This window comes from Phyllostomus hastatus, unplaced genomic scaffold (genome assembly GCF_019186645.2).
Source record: "Phyllostomus hastatus isolate PE091 unplaced genomic scaffold, TTU_PhHast_1.1 phas_contig_86, whole genome shotgun sequence".
Classification (NCBI taxonomy): domain Eukaryota; kingdom Metazoa; phylum Chordata; class Mammalia; order Chiroptera; family Phyllostomidae; genus Phyllostomus; species Phyllostomus hastatus.
Window position 1 is genome coordinate 64,319,515 of NW_025333977.1, and position 21,530 is coordinate 64,341,044.

General features: G+C 34.8%; 2 protein-coding genes across 9 annotated transcripts in view; one reads left to right on the forward strand and one right to left on the reverse strand.

Annotated features, from left to right (window-relative positions):
* ARL13B (ADP ribosylation factor like GTPase 13B) overlaps nucleotides 1-21,530 on the forward strand; it is a 71,097-nt gene that overhangs the window by 32,878 nt on the left and 16,689 nt on the right. For all 5 annotated transcript variants that reach the window (XM_045851785.1, XM_045851786.1, XM_045851787.1 and 2 more), the window contains exons 4-5: nucleotides 18,025-18,130; nucleotides 18,658-18,860. In XM_045851785.1, coding sequence (XP_045707741.1) covers nucleotides 18,025-18,130; nucleotides 18,658-18,860 — 309 coding nt within the window. The remainder of the gene's footprint in view (nucleotides 1-18,024; nucleotides 18,131-18,657; nucleotides 18,861-21,530) is intronic.
* Nucleotides 1,569-17,487, reverse strand: STX19 (syntaxin 19). 4 transcript variants are annotated; one of them, XM_045851793.1, is made up of 4 exons: nucleotides 17,472-17,487; nucleotides 12,466-12,517; nucleotides 4,215-4,414; nucleotides 1,569-2,487 (listed from the first exon to the last, which is right to left on the reverse strand). In XM_045851793.1, exon 4 carries the CDS (start codon nucleotides 2,472-2,474, stop codon nucleotides 1,590-1,592), a length of 885 nt encoding a protein of 294 aa, XP_045707749.1. In that variant the 5' UTR covers nucleotides 2,475-2,487; nucleotides 4,215-4,414; nucleotides 12,466-12,517; nucleotides 17,472-17,487; the 3' UTR covers nucleotides 1,569-1,589. The 4 variants fall into 4 exon arrangements, with proteins under 4 accessions (XP_045707749.1, XP_045707747.1, XP_045707746.1 ...); XM_045851791.1 differs by lacking the exon at nucleotides 17,472-17,487 and adding an exon at nucleotides 12,699-12,737; XM_045851790.1 differs by lacking the exon at nucleotides 17,472-17,487 and having other exon boundaries at nucleotides 12,466-12,727.

A 21,530-nucleotide genomic window follows, 5' to 3' on the forward strand; every position in this document is an offset into this window, starting at 1 on the left:
TTAGTCTAATTTTTTTTATCACTACTGTATAATATATAGTAGTTAGTATCAGCTAATTCTGAAATCATACTGCCTGGGTTCAAATCCTGACTCTCTATATATAGTTTCTGTGACCTGGGATAGTTTACTTAGCCTTGCTGTATATCTCAATATTCTTGTTGGTAAACTTGTAAAATTATTAGAACAATGCAGGCACATAGCAAGTACTTCATTAATCCTGAGTATGAGTACTGCTGCTACCACCATCACCACCTCTACTCCCATTCTAGTCCAAGCCCCCATTATCTCTTACTGAGATGACTTCATTAACCTTCTAATTGTTTTCTATACCTATGTGCTTGTCTTCCACTCAGATGACCGAATCCATACACTAGACAGAATGATTTTCCTCAAATATAAATTATATAATATTATTCCCAGGCCAAAATTAGTTTGGGGGCTCTTCATTGGTTATACTTGATGTAAATTTCAGACTTACATGGTTTACAAAGTTTTAACTATAGCCCCTGCTCACCTTTCTTAACTTCATCTCATCTCTCACTGTTTTTTGCCACTGTGATACAGCTCTACTATTCATTTTTCTTTGGACACAGTAAATTATACTTTCCACAGGGTCTTTCTATTGTTTGTATCCTATGACTGGAATATACCATTCCTTGTCCTCATCATTTAGATTTTCACTTATTATCACCTTTGCAAGAGGCCTTCATTGACCACCCAACCAAAAGAAGCTACCCTGATAGTCTGTCTCATTATATCCTTATTTTGGGTCTGTCAGGGACTTAACATGATGTAATATTTGTATTAGTTTGTTACCTGTTTTCTTCACTAGAATATGAGTTACAACTTCTGTCACTTTGTGAGTTTAAACTATATCCCTAGCACATAACATCTGGCTTTAGAAAAAAGTGATGGAGAAACCTTTGAGAATACAGTTACCTTTATTTTTTTCTTCATTTGCCAACCCTCTTGATCTGTATGTAATACAGTGTCCTGAGTGGGCCCTGTTCAGGAAAACAGTGCCTTAATTTACCTTCTTAGGCCTTAAACTAGATTCAGCTTCTGGTAACCAACTAGACTCTTCATTAAGTACCTAGCTGATTTTGTCAGGATTTGTTGAACACTGAATTATCTGACATATTGAGCATAAAAGATTTGATACAGCTTCCGGTTTAGTTTTGCTTGAATTAGCATCCTTTGAGGTCTTGCTTTATACACATTTTAACTACAAAAATATTCTCAAATGAGCCAAAGGATTGTTAAGTAGTTGTCACTTGTTGACATTCACCTTCTAAAGGCTTTGGAAATTACAAAAGTGTGTAATAGAGCTTGATACCTGATTAGAAATTTGAGATCATTCATCTCATTTTTAACAGCTAAGTATACTATTTTTAGTTTACAAAATGAAGACATTTTATGTCACTGGCTTTAGAAGTTTATGTAATTCTAGTGGGTGAGGGCTAAAGGGGGAAATTTCAACTTAATAGTGGTGAAAGGTATGTGAATTAATCTGTGAAAGGAAGAAAAACAAGATACTAAAATACGAGAGACATCATTCTACAGCTGGAAACATTTCTAAAATAGCTTCTTTATTTTGAGCCACAGCATGGACAACACCAACAACACAGTACCCTGCAAGGATTTCTTTTTTTATATTTTACAGCTAGTCCAAATTTCTCCTTAGTAGTGTTAACATACTCTTTTGTACCATTCACTATCATTTCAATATTGTTGATGCTTTCTCCTTGTTCTTCTACTAAAAGAGATATCTGAATGAAAAGCTCCCTTAAATCCTTTATTTGATTTTCCAAATTAACAAGTTCCTTGTGTCTCTGTTCTATCTCTGAAAGTTGTGCTTTAGTGATATTGATTTCTGTAAGCAAATTTTCATTAAACACTTCCCATTTTCCTTGCTGAAGCATATCATTTACTTCTTCTTCAGGTACTTCTTTTCCAGCAACTTCAAGCTGACGGAAAATAAATGTTTTGCACTTCTCTTGCTTTGCTGCTATTGTGTCATTGTATATAAACATAGTTTGCTGAAAATGGCGGAACATTGCAGCATGCTGAGATTTAAGTATCCTTGTGACCACTGATGACGGACCATTTTCAGCCTCTGATTTTTTTGCTTCTTTTACTAAATTATCCAAACCTCTCATTATGTGTTCTGCTTGGATTTTTATCTCCTTTGTAATGCTAGACTCTTTCTTAAGTAGACTAAACCTTCTCATTGAAGCCACCAGACTTTTCTGTTGCTGCCCAAATTTTTGAACACCATCTGTCAAATTGTTAAGACTCTCCTGTAGCTTTTGGATCTCATGTAGGTGTCTCTCTGCTACAGGCTCTCTTTCATAAATAACAGCTTGCTGCAGAAACATTCCTTGTTCATCTGCTTCTGTAGTTGGCACATGCCTGTCTCTAGAGAGTTCGAGTTCTTTTGTTCGTTGTTTTAATTCTTGAAGTCGGTCCTTCATCTTCCCTCTTTCCCTAAAAAGCAAAAATGGTTATGTTGAACAAAGAAAAGTTTAGTATTTTCCCATGGGGTAGTTGGCTTCACAAAGGTATACTTACATCCTAGGGGAAATCCTCCTACTTCTCTGGAAAGAGGTTAACAAATTAGAAAAATCAATAAGAATTTTCTTATAAACAACAGTACAATAGAAAAAGTAATGTGTAATAATTCGTAAATTGCTTTGCATGATGTGGGACTACTGTGAGTTCCATTCATTTGAGTGAAGTACCTGAGAAAGCAGTGAGAGATACAGCTACCCCCAAATAATATTTCATGTCATGAAGCTGCCACATAATAATAGATTTTCTTTGATATAGGAAGATATATCTTAGAATGGAGGATTTGACTTGAGCATATCTTCAGCTTTTAAAATTGAAAGGATTCCCTGAAAGTGCCCTTATTGCTAAAGATAGCTGTCCCTGGTTAATTTGGTCTATGTAATGTTAAAAATATACTCATTCTGCTAAATGTGCATAATTTAGTTAAAACCAGTATAGTGGCAGGGAAGATTTCTTATGAGAGGTTTAAGCAATAGAGATAATGTTGAACTTATCTTAAAATTTCTGAGGCTTTTGATTGATTAACATTATTTGACATAGTTTGGTTTTCTTAAGCATTGCATATGTACGAAAATATATTCTTGGTCTGAGTAAACTGATTTCTCATTCTTAGGATTCCTTTGCAAAGATATCTAGGTGATTTTAGAACAAAATTTATATTAAGTGATGTTTTTACAAACATAAGAATATATTAATATAAAATCTTATTTTGGGAAAACTGATAATATTGACATTTCTCACACCTTATGTTGGTAGTTATCTAAAGGATCAAGATGATGTGCATAATTTATATATAATAATATGTATCATATATATATATATAATGAAGTGAATAAAAAGCAATGCTGTTAAATACTTAATTTTCACAGAATATATTGAATTTAGAAAGGCATTTAAACATGCCTTTCATGATTTTTTGGCAGCTAAGAAGTTGTTAAAGGAGCTACAAATAGCTCATTGAAACACACAAAACATCAATATCAGAGAAAAAGGTCTCCTTAATGCTGTATACTATAGGACTTAGTTTTGATATATTTTTGCAAATGTTTTTATCAGTGATTTGGGTGTTGTCATGAAACCATGCTTATCAAATATGTTGATGGTACAGAATTTGGAGAGATCTTTATTATGTTGAAGTACAGAATTGGGATTTAAAGATTAAAATAACATGGAACACTATACTAAAAGTAACAAAAATGTGTTTAACCAGGGTAGATGTGAAATATTCATGGAGTTGTTTAGAAAACATCTTCACATCTACAAAATGGAAGGCCTTTGCATTCATAGCAAGGCTTATGAAAATTACTGGGAATTTAAGTTAATGATGAGATTTCGGTCAGAACCATCAGAATAGTCTTTGTACTCTCATGAATACCTGTGATATCTTGGTTGACTAAGAAAGGTGTTTGATCCACTGACTCTGTGCTAGTCAGAGCAAATGGGAGAGGGACTGTGTTAAATTCTGACTGTGATATTTTGAGATGAAAATTCATAAATTAGGAATTTCCAAACTGTCATGGAAAAAAGATTTGAAGACCACACATAGTATGTGGAAATTATTCAAAGAAATGGAAATATAGGGAATATCTACAACTGTTTTCTAAAATGTGTAGGTCTGGATATGTAAAAGGAATTAGACTTACTTGGCATAACTCCAAATGACACTGGATGGAAATTACATGGAGATAGTTTTAATTTAGTATAAGGAAGACTCTTCAAACAAGTAGAGCTGTTCCGAGATGGAATGAACTGCGTCATGAGTCAGTAAGCTTGCCATCACTGGAGATGGTCAGTGAGATGTTCTTGAATGATGATCCAGTCAAGGATGTTGTAAAAATGATGCCTGCATTGCATAAAAAGTTAAACCAATGTCCTGATAATATTCCTTTGGTTTTAAAGGACTGACATTTGTCAAATGATTACTTGGGCTTATTATATGCAAAGTTTAAGTGCTGTAGTATACGAGTATATTCAGTAATACCTGTCCCTGAATAATTTACTATGTGAGGGGAGATGGACAGTATACAATTAAAAGTGTTTAAGATATTATATCACTTTTGATGTAGTCATAAGCTTTTTGTTTTAAATTGGCTCTCTTTAAACATGATTTTTATTTTCCTTAAGTTAATGCACATGCACAGTTTAAGAAGTCAAATAATGTCAAGGCTTATAAAAGACACACAGCCAACACCTACCTGCCCCATCACACCTCATTTTCAGTTCCCAAGTCCTCATCATCAACTCCTTAGCTCATGTAATTTGCTTAGGTAGGTGTTCTCTGCTTTTTTCAGATTTAAAATTTATACTGAGTGTTTGTTATAAATATGTGGATTTAATTTTTTCTTACATGCCCATCTTTCCCTTAATTTTTACCTATTACTATAATCATATCACAATTTTTGGTTAATCAATATTCTGTGTTAACATTAGTATGACTAAACAAATATTATATATACCAGAGTCAAATAAGGTATTATATACTTTCTCAAGTAAGTTTTTTTAACAAAATTGTTTCTAGGCCATGTCTGTGGATGGATCTAGGAAATTTAATACATTTATTTTAAGAAAGCTTTTCATTGACCTATTAACATATATACAGAAAGTGCCTAAAACAAAATGTATAATTTTATGATTTTTCGTAAAGGGAACTGTAATCATCATACTGATCAAGAACCATTTAACTTGTTATTTTTTTCAATTATTATCTGAGTTTTTCAGTTGTTTCATGTATATATATATTTTCAGTTGTTTAATACATATGTATCACTAATTCAATCTAAAACTCTTAAATTGACCTGAAAATGTCTTCTTAGTATATTTAAAAATAATAGGTATTCTGTTTTTTTTTCTTTCATGTTATTATTTCCATTTTTGAGGCTTCTTTTCTGGAACCCTCTAGTTCACAGGTGGCAAACACAAGGCCCACAGGCCAAATCTGGCCCTCCACCTTGTTTTAATCTCTCGCTTAACTATTAAGGAGTTACATTTATACAGTTCTAAAATTACATTAGGCCCTTTGAAAGCAACAGCGAGGCTAATGTGGCCCCTGGTGAAAACGAGTTTGACACCTGCTTTAGCTCGACCTGATATGCAGGTCTTGTATTGGAATTTTTTTCTTTCTTCTATATCTTGTGATTCCTGGTTCCTATTACTGGTTTATCACGTAATTGGGGTGCATGCCTTAGCTTCCTTTTAAAATGTGAATGTGTAACTTTTACTTCTGAAAATGTCTTTATTCTATTCTTACATCTGAATTATATATTTTCTGTGGATATAATTCTTTCTTGGAAGTTATATATTCCCTTATTATTATTTTGAAAAATTTGCTGTGTTTTCTTTTAACTTTCTTTGCTGCTCTTGAGAAATCTGCCATCTGATTCCTGACATATTTTTTAAAAATTTTCTTTCATAAAACTGTTGGCCTTTTCTTTTTATTTCTGATGTTCTAAAATTTCACAATAACATACCCAGGGTAGGTCCTTCTGCTGTATTTGCTAGACAGTAAGTAGCTCTTTTCAATCTGAAAATTTATGTATTTAGGATTTGGTGGGGATTGGTCCTAATTTTTAAAAGAACTTTAGCTTCTCCATTTTCATTGTATACTTTTCTTTGAAATTCCCCTTATTTGGATGTTAACTTTCTTAACTACTCTAATTTCCCTAATCTGCAAGGTCAAGTTTCTTGTCAGAAGCTACACAACTAAAAAGCTGCTTGCATTCAGATATAAATCTGCCTAATGCAGATTTGTGTTTTTCCCCTAATCCCTAGTGATAGATTATCCTAGTTAATCACACTGCAAATGAAATTAATCGGTATCAAATACTATATTTTGTTAGTATAAATACTGCGTTTAGAAGAAAAAAGTTCTTGCAGGAGGTAATACAGTATATCAAGTCTAAAGTAATTATGTTTGCAGCTTTAGTAGGATTTTTAATCAAACCAAAATAAATACTTTACAGAGAAGAAAAGGGATTAGTTCTGATTTCATAGACCTGTGTCACAGGAAGTCTCTAAGAAATTTTGAATCCTATCCTTGACATCATATAGAGATTGGGATTGTATTTTCTTCTGATTTAGCTCATAGTCATAGGCTGAGATAAGATAGATAGGAAGTGAGGTATACTTCATTCCTATTTCTGTAGAGATTTCTGTTTTCAATTCTTATACTAAGCTGTACTATGAATTCTTACAGCTACAAACTATATAGCAGATATATTGTTTGTTGCACTAATTTTTTTAAATGAACTTGTATTCCTGATAAAATAGGATGAACAAAAGAGTTAACAGTATTGGAGACTCTGATGAGCAATCAGGGGATCAAAACATTTTGATCTGTTTACTCATGAGAATTAAATTCTATGTAATGCTAAGAAGCATTTAATAACCTTTAAATTTCTCAAGAGTCACGATGTCTCCAACTTTCTCTTTGGTAGTATGACTTAGAACAAATCCTAAAACAAATCCCTCTAACAGTTTTATAGCTGGATAGGTCTTTTTTTAAAAAATTAGAAATAAATGATCAGTTTTATCACAAAGCTTTTTTTCCTAAAGCATTGTAGGTTACTTTTTTAAAAGATTTTATTTATTTATTTTTAGAGAGGGGAATTGGGGGAGAGAGGGAAAGAGAAACATCAGTGTGTGGTTGCCTCTTGCCCATCCCCTTCTGGGTACCAGGCCCACAACCCAGACATGTGCCCTGACTGGGAATCAAACCGGCGACCCTTTGTTTCACAGGTGGCACTCAATTCACTGAGCCACACCAGCCAGGGATACTTCTTTTTAAAAAGAAATAGAATATTTCTAATTGATATTGTCGCACAGTGTACCTTTGCAGAATACTTTTGGAAAGTTGAATGTTACTGTCACTGATTTTGGAAACCAAGATATTTGACTCTTTTGTAAAGGTCATCTTTTCCTGGGTTCCTGTCCAAGGAAGGACAGTTTCCTGAAGGAGTACCATACTCATATTTGAATAAAAGGCACTTGAAGAAATTACTCAAAATATTTGGATATGTATTTTGTATTCATTAACTTGACTATAAAAAATAAATAAATATGCTGAATCTTTAAAAAAATTTTTTATGTTATTGGTATTACAGGAAAGACAGATTTCCTTTCAGAGCTGTTTATCATGGCATATATAAAATGGTGAATAATTATGTTTATATGAAGTCAACCATTAAGTTTATACTGTGTTCATCTTGGTTTATGGATCCTATGTCTATTTATTTCCTTTGAATAGTTAAAGAGTATTTATGTTAAAAGATCCCTTACATTATTAGGTTATTTTGGCTTCTGAGGAATAAATATCTTTCTTGTGGCCACTGTCAATTTCTCTTGGTGGTGGGCAAGTGGATTTAGTGAACTTTGTTAGTCATTTACCTTCAGTGGGAAATTGTCTTGTACAAGGATGTCTGGAGTGCCCTGCATTGTGGATACATTCTCCACTGCCCCCACCCCCAAGTATCCAACACTTTATTCCAGTTCCTGCTAGGTAGAATGAGCTGAGGGAAGAAAACACTCTCACATTCCTGACTTGGGTATCAGTCCTCTGAAGAGGGGTTAGAGGAAGAATATTTAACTGAAGTGATGTTTTTTTAATGGGAACCAGAAATTACAATCTGACACGAAAAATGTGGGTGATCAGGAGCTGGAAGGTTACAAAATAATGATGTTAACACTGGGTATGTAAGACAAGCTGTCCCAGAACCTCAGGAGGCAGGCTAATATGGCTTCTTCCTGCAATCCTGTCTGTGGTCACCCCTGGAGTCCACCTTGCCAGGGCCAAACCCACCTCTGTCCCTACTACCTTAGCCTCCTCAGAAGTCTCCATGGCCCCTGCTTTGGCCTCAGTAGTCTCCCTGATCATAGCCTCCTTGGCCATCATGATGATCATCTTGATACCTATCCCCCATATAAGAGCCTCCTGGTCCTCCTCCGGGCTTATATGGTTTAGGGGTCTTACACTGGTTGCATTCATTCTTCCAAGAGAAGTTCATGTTTTCACTTGTAGGATTAGGAAACTTTCCAGTCCCTAGTTCACTGCTGTCCTCCACCGCCACCACCGCCACGGGAATTCTCTCTGGCCACCACCACCACTGTCACCATCATCAAACCTGTCAATAGCTGTTTTAGCAGAAGTGGGTTTTCAGATGATACCGTTGCCTCTCCCTTCAGCTTGCCTGTTTCCCTGTGTACAGATTAATTGTGGGCTGCCTTGCTTTCTTATTTGTCTTAATAATACCAATCTAATTGAATGTATCAGTCACAGATTCAGTTGTAACATTCTCATCAGGCCTTGCATGAAGATGGTGGTGGTATCTGAATTATCCTATTCAGAGTCATGTGATCCTTGGTCCCGAGAGCTACCAAATCTATGGAAGCCACCACAGTCGTTTCCACCAACACTGCCACTGCCTCCATGGCCTCATCCCCCACTGTCCTGCTGGCCTCCCCTGTAGCCACCACCATCATCACTACTCTGGTCCTGATCGTCATAACCTCAGCCACAGCTGCCACCACTCATGTGGGACTGATCTTGGCCATTGATCTCTCCACCACCTCCACTGCTACTGCTGTACTGGTTCTGTTGTCCATAGCACTGAGGAGGATTATAGGAGCTTTCCATAGCCAGGCTGCTGACCACCACCACCACTGTCACCATCTCCATAGCCTCCAAGGCCCATGGGTCCTCTTTGCCCTCGGCCTCCATGACCCCCACTGTGGGTCTGCCCCTAGTTAATGCTCTGAGAACAACTACTGTAACTTCCTGGGGTGCTGCTAGGAGCTGGCTGTGGGCCATAGCCAGATTAGGACGTTGCCCATAAGATGACTGAAAACTAGCCACAGCCATAGCCACCAGTTGCTCTATGTCTGTGGGGAGCTGACTGGTGCCATAGCCTGTATTTTGGGCCTGTCCAGAAGAACCGTAGGTGTTCTGGCCGTAGCCTAAACTGTTTCCTGACTGGCTGTAGCCACTATAGCTCTGATGTCCACAGGGCTGATAGCTCTACCGGGAATGACCTTGCCCAGGTTGGGTGGAGCAGGTCCCAATAGCTTTGGGTGGCTTGTTGGGTACAGTCATGAAGCCATGTCTGTGCATGTGCACATAGGCCAACATGCAACAAGATTCCTCCAATGCCACAGAGCACCGATGCCTCGAGGACTCTGGATATGTTCTTAAACCATTTTTGTGGTTGCCACTTCTAGGGCCCCATGGAGTTTCCCTGTTGTAGCCTGGGTAGTATAAATATGGGCCTCATTTTTCTCTACTAATTTTTATAGCCCAAGTGGATCCCTCACGTAAAATCTGGGAGAAGCCACAGAGATTTTACTGTCTGTGTGTATAGATTGTGTTCTGTTTTTCCTAGTTCACCACTCACTACTTCATCTAAGAAACTCAGTTTTAGTCCCCTAATTAGGCACAAATACTAAACCCACCCCAGCTTTTGGTAGCTCATGGAATTCCTTTAATTCCTACTCTACTTTGTATGTTCCCTCTTCATTTCTGTTACTTGGCACTTTCCTTTTCTTCACATGTAATGATGTAGTTTTATAATTTTTTTTTCACAAGATCATATCAGACACTTCTGTATGTAGAAGAGGGAAGAATTTCTGTTCTGTGCATCTTGACTGAAGGTCATGGGTGTTTATCTGTATAGAGTTAACAATTCAAAATGTTCCCCAAATTCATCTTCATCTCTGCAGAAATGTCTTAATGTGGATACTCAGGTGCACTTACATGCAGTATACAAACTGCATTTTCTAGTATTTATGTACTCATAACTAGATGTGCAACTATTTCCAATTTAGTTGCTTAATCACATGTCTTTATAAAATAGAATATTAGGAAAAGTGAGACATCTAAGCATTTATAATTAGAATTTAAAAGTTGGAAGAGACAAAGTTCATGAACATAAAATATTAAGCTCATAGTTATAAAACAATTTAATTGCTTAGGCTAGGTGAAATTGATGAGACTACCATTTTACACAATCTTTTCTGTACCTTAAATTTATTATCTTAATGTCAGAAGAGTTTTACTTAAACACAGATTATCATTCAGCATGTTTTTCTTCATTGCTATATAGTTTTGAATTCTGTCAATAACTGACTATATTTTTTAACTTAAATTTGATATTTGCAAAAAAACACTAACTTATAAACATGGTAATTGACTTAGACCATTTGTTCTGGGAAATAGAACAGTAAATTTGTATGATTCAAATAAAACTTTCTCTACCCTAATACAGACAAGGAACATTCCCAGGGACAGAAATATGGAGAAAAATTACCTAGTGCTTTAAGAAATGTACCCTGGGATATATACTTTATAGATTTATATATAGGTCCGGCACAAATAACTCCCATTTTTTAACTACAAAATCCTTTATAACAAAATTATAGGCAGATAATTCCATGACACAACAATGTCACACTCAAGCACATCATGTGACATTTTCGGTGAAATGTTCAAATTAAAACTATAAATTATTACACGCATATTATTACCCTACCAACCACACTCAAGCAGGCCTTCTGGTGGACCCTGTATTTTTTAAAGATAATTTTTTATAGTTATTATATTAATCAAATAAAATATTTCAAGAAATGTACCCAGTCTTATCTAACATAAAATGAGGTGGGTTTTTTTGTTGTTTTGTTTTGTTTTGCTTTGTGTATGAGGACAACTTATAGAATTTCCATAGTTCAAGGTGAAAGGAGCTAATGTTATAGGAATATTCATCTCTAGTTACTTAAATGAGAAAAACAAAAAAATAACAAGTTGCATATATTTTCTCTAAGTTTAAATTATCTGCCATTTTTTGTAATGCATTCTTTCAGGGCCTTTTTAATTCTTTTTATTTAGCTTAAATAAGTTAATTATCAACTGACTTATTTCATATAATAGTAAAACCTTTTTGTTTAAATATTAAGACCTGTCACTTTGAACTCTTACTTGCCTGATGGAAATACATTGTACATACATAATATGATTTTTATATTATATTTAAAACTGCATAGCCATGAAGACAATGTGTTGTAGGTATTATAGAGTTCGCTTTCAAAGCTACCCTTAAAACTTACTAAAAGCCATTATTATTTTGATTTGAAACAGGTTATTAAGTTCTATAATGGTAACAATTATAAAATAACTTTGAAGAAATATCAGAAAATAAACTATGTTTGGGTTAACTATATATTTCTTAATTTTGAAAATATCAGATCTACATATATATAGCATTTAAATTCTGACTTTATGTAAAACTATCAAATCAAATATATTTATATTAAATTTTATAATTATATACTTTTAATACACTAGCTAAATCATTTAAAAAGTGAGTACTTTGATATTTTACAGTAGTCCTCTTAAAATATTATTTTCTAATTTTTTCAATTTCAAAATATTCTGGGAAACAACAATGAAGAAATTAATTAAAACCTTGTAGAAATTTAATCTTAAGTTTTTAAAAGTTATGTATATGTCAAATTTGGGCATAAGCTTTTCAGAACTCAGTGTTAATTAAAAGTGTTCCTTAAAGCAAGCACAGTATGACTAATTTATAGTCAGTCTATAAAAGAAAGAATTTGAAGTTTGTTTTCATAGTATCTGACTTCTAGTGTTCCCAAAATGAGAAGCAATTTTTTTTAAAGGACTTAACAGAAAAAGTTGGTTTTCATTACAGTGGTATCTGAGTATCTGAGATATCTGAACCCAAATCCTGTTCAATTTATCAGTAGTAATATATGAGCAGGCCAGCTGCCGGTAGTTCTGTCCAAATCTGAACAAAACAAGTAATTTTAATTATCTGTAGAGCTATTTTAAATGTCATAGATTTCAGGCTATCCATGTCTCACATTAAAAAGCACAGAAAAGAGTGGTTTATTTACCTTTGGTCTTGTTCCTTTTGTTGCTTTTCCGCCTGCGGTGTTGGAGTTCTGCCTTTGAGAGAAAAACTGAGTATCACCTGTAATGTTTTGATCAAATATTTAAGTTTCTATCTTATAGCTCACAGGCAGTTTCTGTATGGTTTTCAGATACTTAAGTTAATTGAAAGCCAAATTATGAGACCAAATAAGTTAGAGATAAAATTGTCTTTTTGCTGAAAGGACAAATTGCTTACTTCACACCTGGAGAATCCGGTTTTGCCTGTTAACCACCCAGTCTTTAGATTAAAGAAAGATCATTTTCATTGGAGCTGGTTGGTAACAGGAAGTCCTTGTTAAGAAGGCCTGCCTGGAGTGTTTGGCACAGGCTCTGTCATCCAATCCTGTATTACATATAAAATACATTAGTCACTTAAAAGGGGGTTTGAATTTAAACAAAGGTTTCTTTGTTTTCTTTAGATATCAGAACTTGCTAAATATACAGAATTTGGAATAGGAATGGAAAGAAGCTTGTTGTAAAGGCTTTTTTGTTCCATTTACTTTAAAATGATTGAATTGTATCATATTTTAGGAAATCTTGAGGGCTTCACTCAAAAAAAACGTTGAACTTCAGAATTACAACTGCCAAAAAAGAGGTCCTGTCTTTCAACCTTACACCCCATTTTTATTATACCTGCTATTTTTATTTTAAAATAAGTGTCTTCCACAGTTTTCAATATAGACAGTGAAAGTTACATGGCAATGTGTTGTGCTGTTTTCATATCAATATAAAAATTCAAAACTAATTTTTACCAGAGTGAAGTATTTGTTTGAAAAATTAGAAATGAAGTTCCCCAAACACTTCATTTCTTTGTGTCCCTTTTTCTCTGCATGATTTTTATGATTTGAGGGTGAGAGGAAGGACATTGGTATAATTTCCATAAAATAACATTTGCATTTGTTCTTTGATTTAGTATCTCCACTTCCTGGAATCTGTTCCCCAAGTAAGAAATAAGTCTTTCCTATACTTATTCTTCACAGCACTCTTTGTGGAAACAAATCACTGAGAACAACCCAAAAGTCCTTCAGTGTGGGTCTGGCTGAAGAAACAATGAAGCACCCTATAATGAGCCTTTTGCTCACTTATAAAGAATATAGTAGTAAAGAAGATGGCTTTACACTACTTCAGAGTTATTTTAGGATTTACTGTTTAAAGAGATGGAAGGTGGAACACAAGAGTATATATATAATATGTTAGTTTCTTAAAAAGAAAGGAAGTGTGGAGACACATGCAGAAACATCACCCAACCGGTAAATAGCAGTTAACATCTAAAGTGCCCACACGGTGATCTTTAAAATGTCATTTTGCCCATATGCATGTATATATTTTCAAAAAGAAATAATGGAAGGGGGCAATGAACTAAACACAAATGAAAATGGTTACTTATAGGAGAATGGATGGGCTAGAGAGAGAAGGACTCCTAATTGTACTTTGTTTTTATAGTTTTGAATTTGGAACCACATAAATGTTTTAAAAATTAAATCTTAAAGTAAAAGAAATAAAACTGAAAAGCAAAAGCATGCTGAAACAAGTGAACCTGGCTCTATGGTGATGTAACCATACGGAGAGGGATTGTTTCAAGTAATTTTAAAACCCTGATATTTTGACTGTACATCACTTGTGTGATATATTTCAGAGACAAGAATAACCACAAAGAGATTTTAATCTGCATTTAGTAATATTTTTAGTAATAATAATTGTATTGAAACTCATATTGTAGGATAATGCAAATTGTCAATGACAGTGTTATTAAGAACTGTAGTTTTCAGCTTAAAAAAGTTATACAATTTAGTAATCTAAGTAAAAACTTGGTACTATTTGATTTAAAATGAAAAAATCAATATGAGCTCATGATTTAAACTTTTTTCTTTTTTTAATAGGAAAGTATATATTTTATTCATCAAAAGTTAAAATATTTGTCATATGTTTAAAAACCTCTCTATTGCCCTCAGTATTTTTTATAGCATCATTGATTTCTTTCCATCCCTTTTTATTTTTTAAGTATATTATATTGATAATGCTATTACAGTTGTCCCAATTGTTTTCTCCCCTTTATCCCTTCTCCTCCCTGCAACTCCTAACCCTCCAGCATTTCCCCACCCCTTAGTTCATGTCCATGGGTTGTCATATAAGTTCTTTGGCTTCTCTATTTCCTATACTACTATTAACCTCCCCCTGTCTATCTTATGCCTACTAATTATGCTTCTTATTTCTTGTACCTTTCCTCCCATTCTCACCTCCCTCCCCACCGATATTCCTCCATATGATCTCCATTTCTGTGATTCTGTTCCTGTTCTAGTAGTTTGCTTAGTTTTTGTTTTGTTGTTTAGGTTCAGTTGATAGTTACGAGTTTGTTGTCATTTTATTGTTCATAGTTTTTGAGCTTTTATTTCTTAAGTAAGTCCATTTAATGTTTCATATAATAAGGGCTTGGTGATGATGAATTCCCTTAAGTTGACCTTATCTGGGAACCACTTTATCTGCCCTTCCATTCTAAATGATAGCTTGGCTGGATAGAGTAATCTTGGATGTAGGTCCTTGCCTTTCATGACTTCCAATACTTCTTTCCACCCTTTCTTGCCTGTAAGGTTTCTTTTGAGAAATTAACTGATAGCCTTATGGGTACTCCTTTTTAGGCAACTCTCTCCTTTTCTCTTGATACTTTGAAGATTCTCTCCTTATCTTTAATCTTGGCTAATTTAATGATGATGTCTCTTGGTCTGTGTTCCTCCTTGGGTCCAACTTGTTTGGGACTCTCTGGGCTTCCTGGACTTCCTGGAAGTCTGTTTCCTGCACCAGGTTGGGGAAGTTTTCCTTCATTGTTTGTTTAACTGAGTTTTCAATTTCTTCGCCTTCCTCTTCTCCTTCTGGCACCCCTATAAATCAGATATTGGAACATTTAAAGTTGTCCCAGAGGTTCCTAAGCCTCTCCTCACTTTTTTGAATTCTTATTTCTTCATTCTGTTCCAGTTGGATGTTTGTTCCTTTCTTTTGTTCAAAGTGGTTGATTTGAGTCCTAGTTTCCTTCCCTCCACTGTTGGTTCCCTGAATATTTTGTTTTAGTTCACTTTGTGTAGCCTTCATTTGCTCCTTCATTTTGTGACTGACCTCAATCAGTCCTGTGAGCATCCTGATTACCAGTGTTTTCAACTCTGCATCAATAGGTTTTCTTAACTTATTTTCTGGAATTTTGATCTATTCTTTCATTTGGGCCATGTTTCTTTGTCTCGGTGCACCTATTATGCTATAAGGGTGCAGAGCCTTAGGTATTCACCAGGGTGGAGCAACCGTCTTTTCTGAATTGTGGCAAGTCTATGGGGGAGAGGTTAGAGTGGGAACAATGCCACTTGCTCGCTGTGCTCTAGCCCCACTTTCCAACGAATTCTCCTGTGAGACTGGGAGTTTCTCCCATGGTGACAACCCCCACAGTATTTTACAGCTAGAGATTTTGAGTCTTCAGTTTCCTGGTCAACAAGCCTTTCCTCACCTGCTCAGTCCAGTGCCTTGCTGCTGGTCCTCTCCTACCATGTGGCCGCCTGTCTCTGTCCCTCCTACTGGTCTTGATGAATGTTTCTTTAACTCCTTGGTTGTCAGAGTTCCATGCAGTTTGATTTTCTGGCAGTTCTGGTTGATGATTATTTTTAAATTGGTTGTTATCCTTCTTTTGGTTGTACAAGGAAGTGAAGTGCTTCTGCTTACGCCCATCTTGGTCAGAATTCCTCTGCAGTTTTTTTCTTAAAAAATACCTTCTTCCACCTAGTTTGTCCACTGAAAGGATCTAGAAAACAATAGCAAGTCAATAGCAACAAATGTCCGTAGCACCCAGGCTGCGGTCATTAAAATACCATCCATTTGAAAGGAAGAAGGCCTCCTTAGGCAATGGCTGATTCTAGGTCTGGAATATTATTTCTTACAAAAAAGCCAGAAGATATCAAAGAGTGTAGGAGTTGTACCAAAAGAACATAGGAGCCAAATAAAAGGGGACTCCCACTGACCAAGAATGGGTAACTGAAAAAGAACTGTGACTACAATATATTGAAATACATCAAATATATTTTAGTAATCCATTATTTCAAAATGCTATCCCCCACAAGCCAAAGAAAGCAACTTGATCACCTTTGGAGGTTGGTAGAGCACAAATTTATTATTATTAAATTAGGAAATGAAGGCAAAGGATTGATGATTTATCTTGACTTTTCTCTGCATTGTATATGTAAATAGAAGTAAGCAAGTAGTTGATGAAAGCTTGCTTTTTAGCAAAAAATCCAACTAGTAAATGCAGAAAGAATATACAACTAGAAAAGTTGTGATTTTATAAGCTATTATAAAATAATGGAATTTAGCAGAGGTCATCACTGGTTGCTAAACTCATTCAGCGATGCTATTTTGGCTGAATCAGGTTGACTCCAGCTGAGTCCACTGATCGGTTTTAACATCACTAAACGCGGTACAACCAGATGCCTCCTAAGTACCAGCACCATATGGATAATTTTTAAAGAGCGTTGGTAAGGGTTCATTAGATTTTTTTGTTCCATGTATTTTTTAAATAATATATATTTACCTGAAATGGTCTATTAGGTAAAGACAGTATGTTATTAAACTTTTTGACCTGGGCCACCTGATATTAAATTGTGGTATTTTGTGATAATTTTTTTAGAACTTATTTTGGTTTTTCATTTTCTTGTTTCCCAATTTGTTTCTAATTGGATATAATGTTCTTTATGTACAGTGCTATGCAAAGTAAATTATTATAGATAGAAGAGGCCCCACTTCTCCAGTACATTGCACATTTATGTAGACACAGTCACACACTGGAAATGCAGATAAGCTCAAATATTACCAGTTCACATTAAATATTTGGGTATTTAAAACAAGAACATGTTGGCCCTGGCAAGTGTGGTTCATTTGGTTCGATTGTCGTCCCATGTACCAAAAGGTTGCAGGTTCGATTACCAGCCAGGGCACATACCTGGATTGCAGGTTCCATTCCTGGTCGGGGCGTTTAAGGGGGATGATCCTTCCATGTTTCTCTCTCACATCAATGTTTCTCTCTCTCCCTCCCTCTCTAAAGTCAATAAATATATCCTCAGGTGAAGATAAAAATTTTAAATCATGAATACATATTTAAGAAGATAATGACAGGAGATAAAGTCATTTATATCCTGATGCAATGTATTTTAAGAAGATAAAGACATACTTAATGTGAAAATTAGAATTGATGACGGAGGTTTATGGAAACTAGTCCATTTCTTTATCTCTTTGTAGCCTTTTTTCGTTGGCCTGTTGACATATTGCTTGTTTTCTTAACATTACCTATTTTCTCTCTCTTAGGCCAGTTCTTACAAACTTACTTTACCAGTAAAATAAGGGAAAATGATGAAATGTATATTACAGCACTCTCTTAAATTGTTTTTTTTTTGTAGTCAATAGGTTTAAAATTTTGAAATGAGGACATGGTCAAAATATTTTGAGGTGGCTGTCTGATGATATATTTGCTATAAAACCACCTTATATCTCTCTAGGTTGGCAAATAAACAGGACAAGGAAGGGGCTTTAGGAGAAGCTGATGTGATCGAATGTCTGTCTCTGGAAAAAATGGTCAATGAGCACAAGTGTCTGTGTCAAATAGTAAGTCTTGGAGTTTGGTTGTTGCCCTATGAAATATGTTCAGTATAATTTAGTTTTTGTAAAGGTGATAGGCGATTAGGTGTAGACAGCTATCAAAATAATTTGTTAGCGTTTTAAAACAATTTTTTCACCCCAGAAATCACTTTCTCACAGTTTTTTTAATATGACTTAATATTGTAATATGTTTTCTATTTAATTATTGACTTCCATAAAGTATCATTTGAGATTTTAAAGACTGGGTTTGCTTTTTGTTTAAGATATTGCTGACAGGGCTTATAAGCTATTCAAATACATCTTGCTATAAATTTTGTAAATGGTAAAAACAACACATAAATACAAAATATACTAATATTTTGTACTAATGTTAGTGGTCATTGCAGAGGTATATTTTGTGAGTTCAGTATGCAAGTTCTTCATATCAGTAATTTAACAGGTTGATTTTTATTTATCAGAAATTAATGGTTTATGAGCACATTTTTGTGGAGAACTTTCAGTTTTAATCTTTGAGTCAAATTGCTGTTTTTCAGGAACCTTGTTCAGCAGTCTTGGGATCTGGAAAGAAAATCGACAAGTCCATTAGAAAAGGCCTTTATTGGCTGCTACATATCATTGCAAGAGACTTTGATGCCTTAAATGAACGCATCCAAAAAGACACAACAGAACAACATGCTCTTGAGGAACAAGAGAAACGAGAAAGGGCTGAGCGAGTGCGGAAATTACGAGAAGAAAGGTAAGTAGGTTAATTTTATACCACAGTGCATTTGAAAAGTCAAAAGTACACCAAAATTTTATGAATAATTTTTTAGTTTTATCTATTCAGTTTCCTTTTTTTTATCTGAAGGCAGACACTAGGTCAATTTTCTACTTTTATGGATCTTTCTGTATGTAAGTTTGGGTGGTAAGACTCTACTTTTCCTTATGGTGTTATGGTAGTTAAATTTATTCCTTATGTATTTATTATTTCTAAGAGTTTTGAAATTTTTATCTCCTATTTTTATGGGTACCTTTATTGCAGTGGTTTTCAAACAATAAGCTGATTTTGCTTCTCAGAGGGCATTTGGCAGTGTCTAGGGACTGTTTACTCAGCACAGCTGGGGAGATGCAGTGCTACTGGCGATGTAGTGGCCAGAGGCCAAGAAGCTGCTCAGCATCGTATGCTGCACACGACAGTCGACCTCAATGACTTACTGAGTCCACTATTTCAATAGATAGAGAAACCTTCAGTCTCGGCAAAGACAGAAGGTAATCTGTTAGTGGATCAGTCAACTGAAGCAAAATCCAATCTTCAACACTAGTTTTGTCAGAAAGTAAACTAAATTGCACTGTCTCAAGTTTTTGAAATATATTTTTCAAATTATTTTTAAAATATATTTCTTGAATGTTTTAAACTAAATTTAGCAAACTCTGAATTTAAAAAGAAATGATTACATAAATTCTACCACAGAATCATTTATAATAATCTTTTTTTTAAGATTTATTTATTTATATTTATTTTTAGAGAGGGAAGGGAGGGAGAAAGAGATAAAGAGAAATATCAATGTGCAGTTGCTGGCGGCCGTGGCCTGCAACCCATGCATGTGCCCTGGCTGGGAATCGAACCTGCGATACTTTGGTTCACAGCCTGCGCTCAATCCACTGAGCTATGCTAGCCAGGGCGATATAATTTTAATGATGCAAAAAAAGTGCTCCGACTTTATTGAAAGTTGAATTTAGTGCTTAATCCCAAAATTTATCTTTTCTCAAATGGATAATTGCATGGAAGGGGAGGGGAGAAATGAAAAGATGTTTATGTGAGCTCCTATAAGATCCAAAGTTGTCTTCCATCTACCTAAGTAATTATTAGCCTTCCATGTGCTTTAACATAGTTACTACCTAGTAGACATGAACCCACTTGGTGATCCCTTTGTGAGGTGTTTTCTGTCAGGGAAATCCTTTGATTATGGGTATCTTTCATTTAATTTAGAGGTAGACTTAAGGGAAAGAAATACAGAGATAACTCTCCATCCCCAAGTGCTCAATAATATGAGCAGGTAATTTATCTAGGTCTCTCTTAATACTGTTATGAGGTTTTAGTTCCTGCAAGAATATTTGGTTTTCTTTCCTACTGTATATTTCCATGATACAAAGCTTAGTACAACCAATCATTCATGTAGGCCTACCTTTTATATATTTATAAAAGTAAAATGTATGGTCATACTTTTGTGAAGACTCCTATTAAGAAAACAAACAAGAAGAATAAATAATTGAGTTGGATAAAAGAAACTTAATGTTAGTCATTTTTTTCCAAGGTCTTAAGTTTTCCATAAAGATATTCTAGGTCATGTTATGACAGGCTTTTCAAATACCCATTCCCCTTTCCTCCTTTCTCCTAGCCAGGCCACATATGGTCTGAGGCCTCTCTTGTTGAGCAGAGTCTCCATAATTAAAAATAAATTGGCATTTAGAGAGGAGTGATTAAAAAAAATTGCCCTGGCTGGTGTGGCTCAGTGGATTGAGTGCCAGCTTATGAACCAAAGCATCGCTGGTTTGATTCCTATGCATGGGTTGCAGGCCAGGTCCCCAGTAGGGGGTATGTGAGAGGCAACTATACATTGATGTTTCTCTCCCCCTTTCTTCCTCCCTTTCCCTCTCTAAAAATGAATACATAAAATCTTAAAAAATACAAACTTTACTTCATTAAATTTAATCTAATAGATTCAGATATTTGTGAAAAACTATAAAACACGTCATTGTTGGTATCTGAAAACAGTATTTCAATACTAGATACCTGAAATTGCTTGCTAATCAATTAATACCATTAATAACAATTATAGTCCTATAAGTATGTTCATTTACAGAGTGCTTCCACATATATAACTTTAACTGAAGCAACCCTATGAAGTAGGTATTTTTATCCACATGGGAAAGCTGTTGCTCAAAGATCCAGATATATGTCCAAGGTCACAGAGGTAGTAAGTGGCAGATTTCTAAATCTTGGCTTTCTTGGTGTAGAATGAAAAGGGTATATCTTTCCATCAGAGGACATAATTAATAAATATAGTAATGAACATTTACATTGCTATACTATACTCGCAGCCTAGTTGTAGATCTATACTAGTTATCCTTCTGTCTTTAGCTACTTGTTTTATAACTTAATTACTCTTCATGTATGGGACTAGATTAACTGTAAATCACAAAGATAGTAAATGTTTCAGTAGTAATGAATATGGAAATACTTATTTAATCTAAGTGGTGTAGTGCAGCTTATCTTTATAGCCTCTTCTATTACACAAAACAACAGTCATTGTGTAGTTCATGTGTGATAAATAATTTGATACAGCCCTTCAGAAGAGGGTTAACAAGAGGATTTGTTTATCTGTTAACATCAGTGATGAGGACTGCATTGGTTTGGGATGGTAAT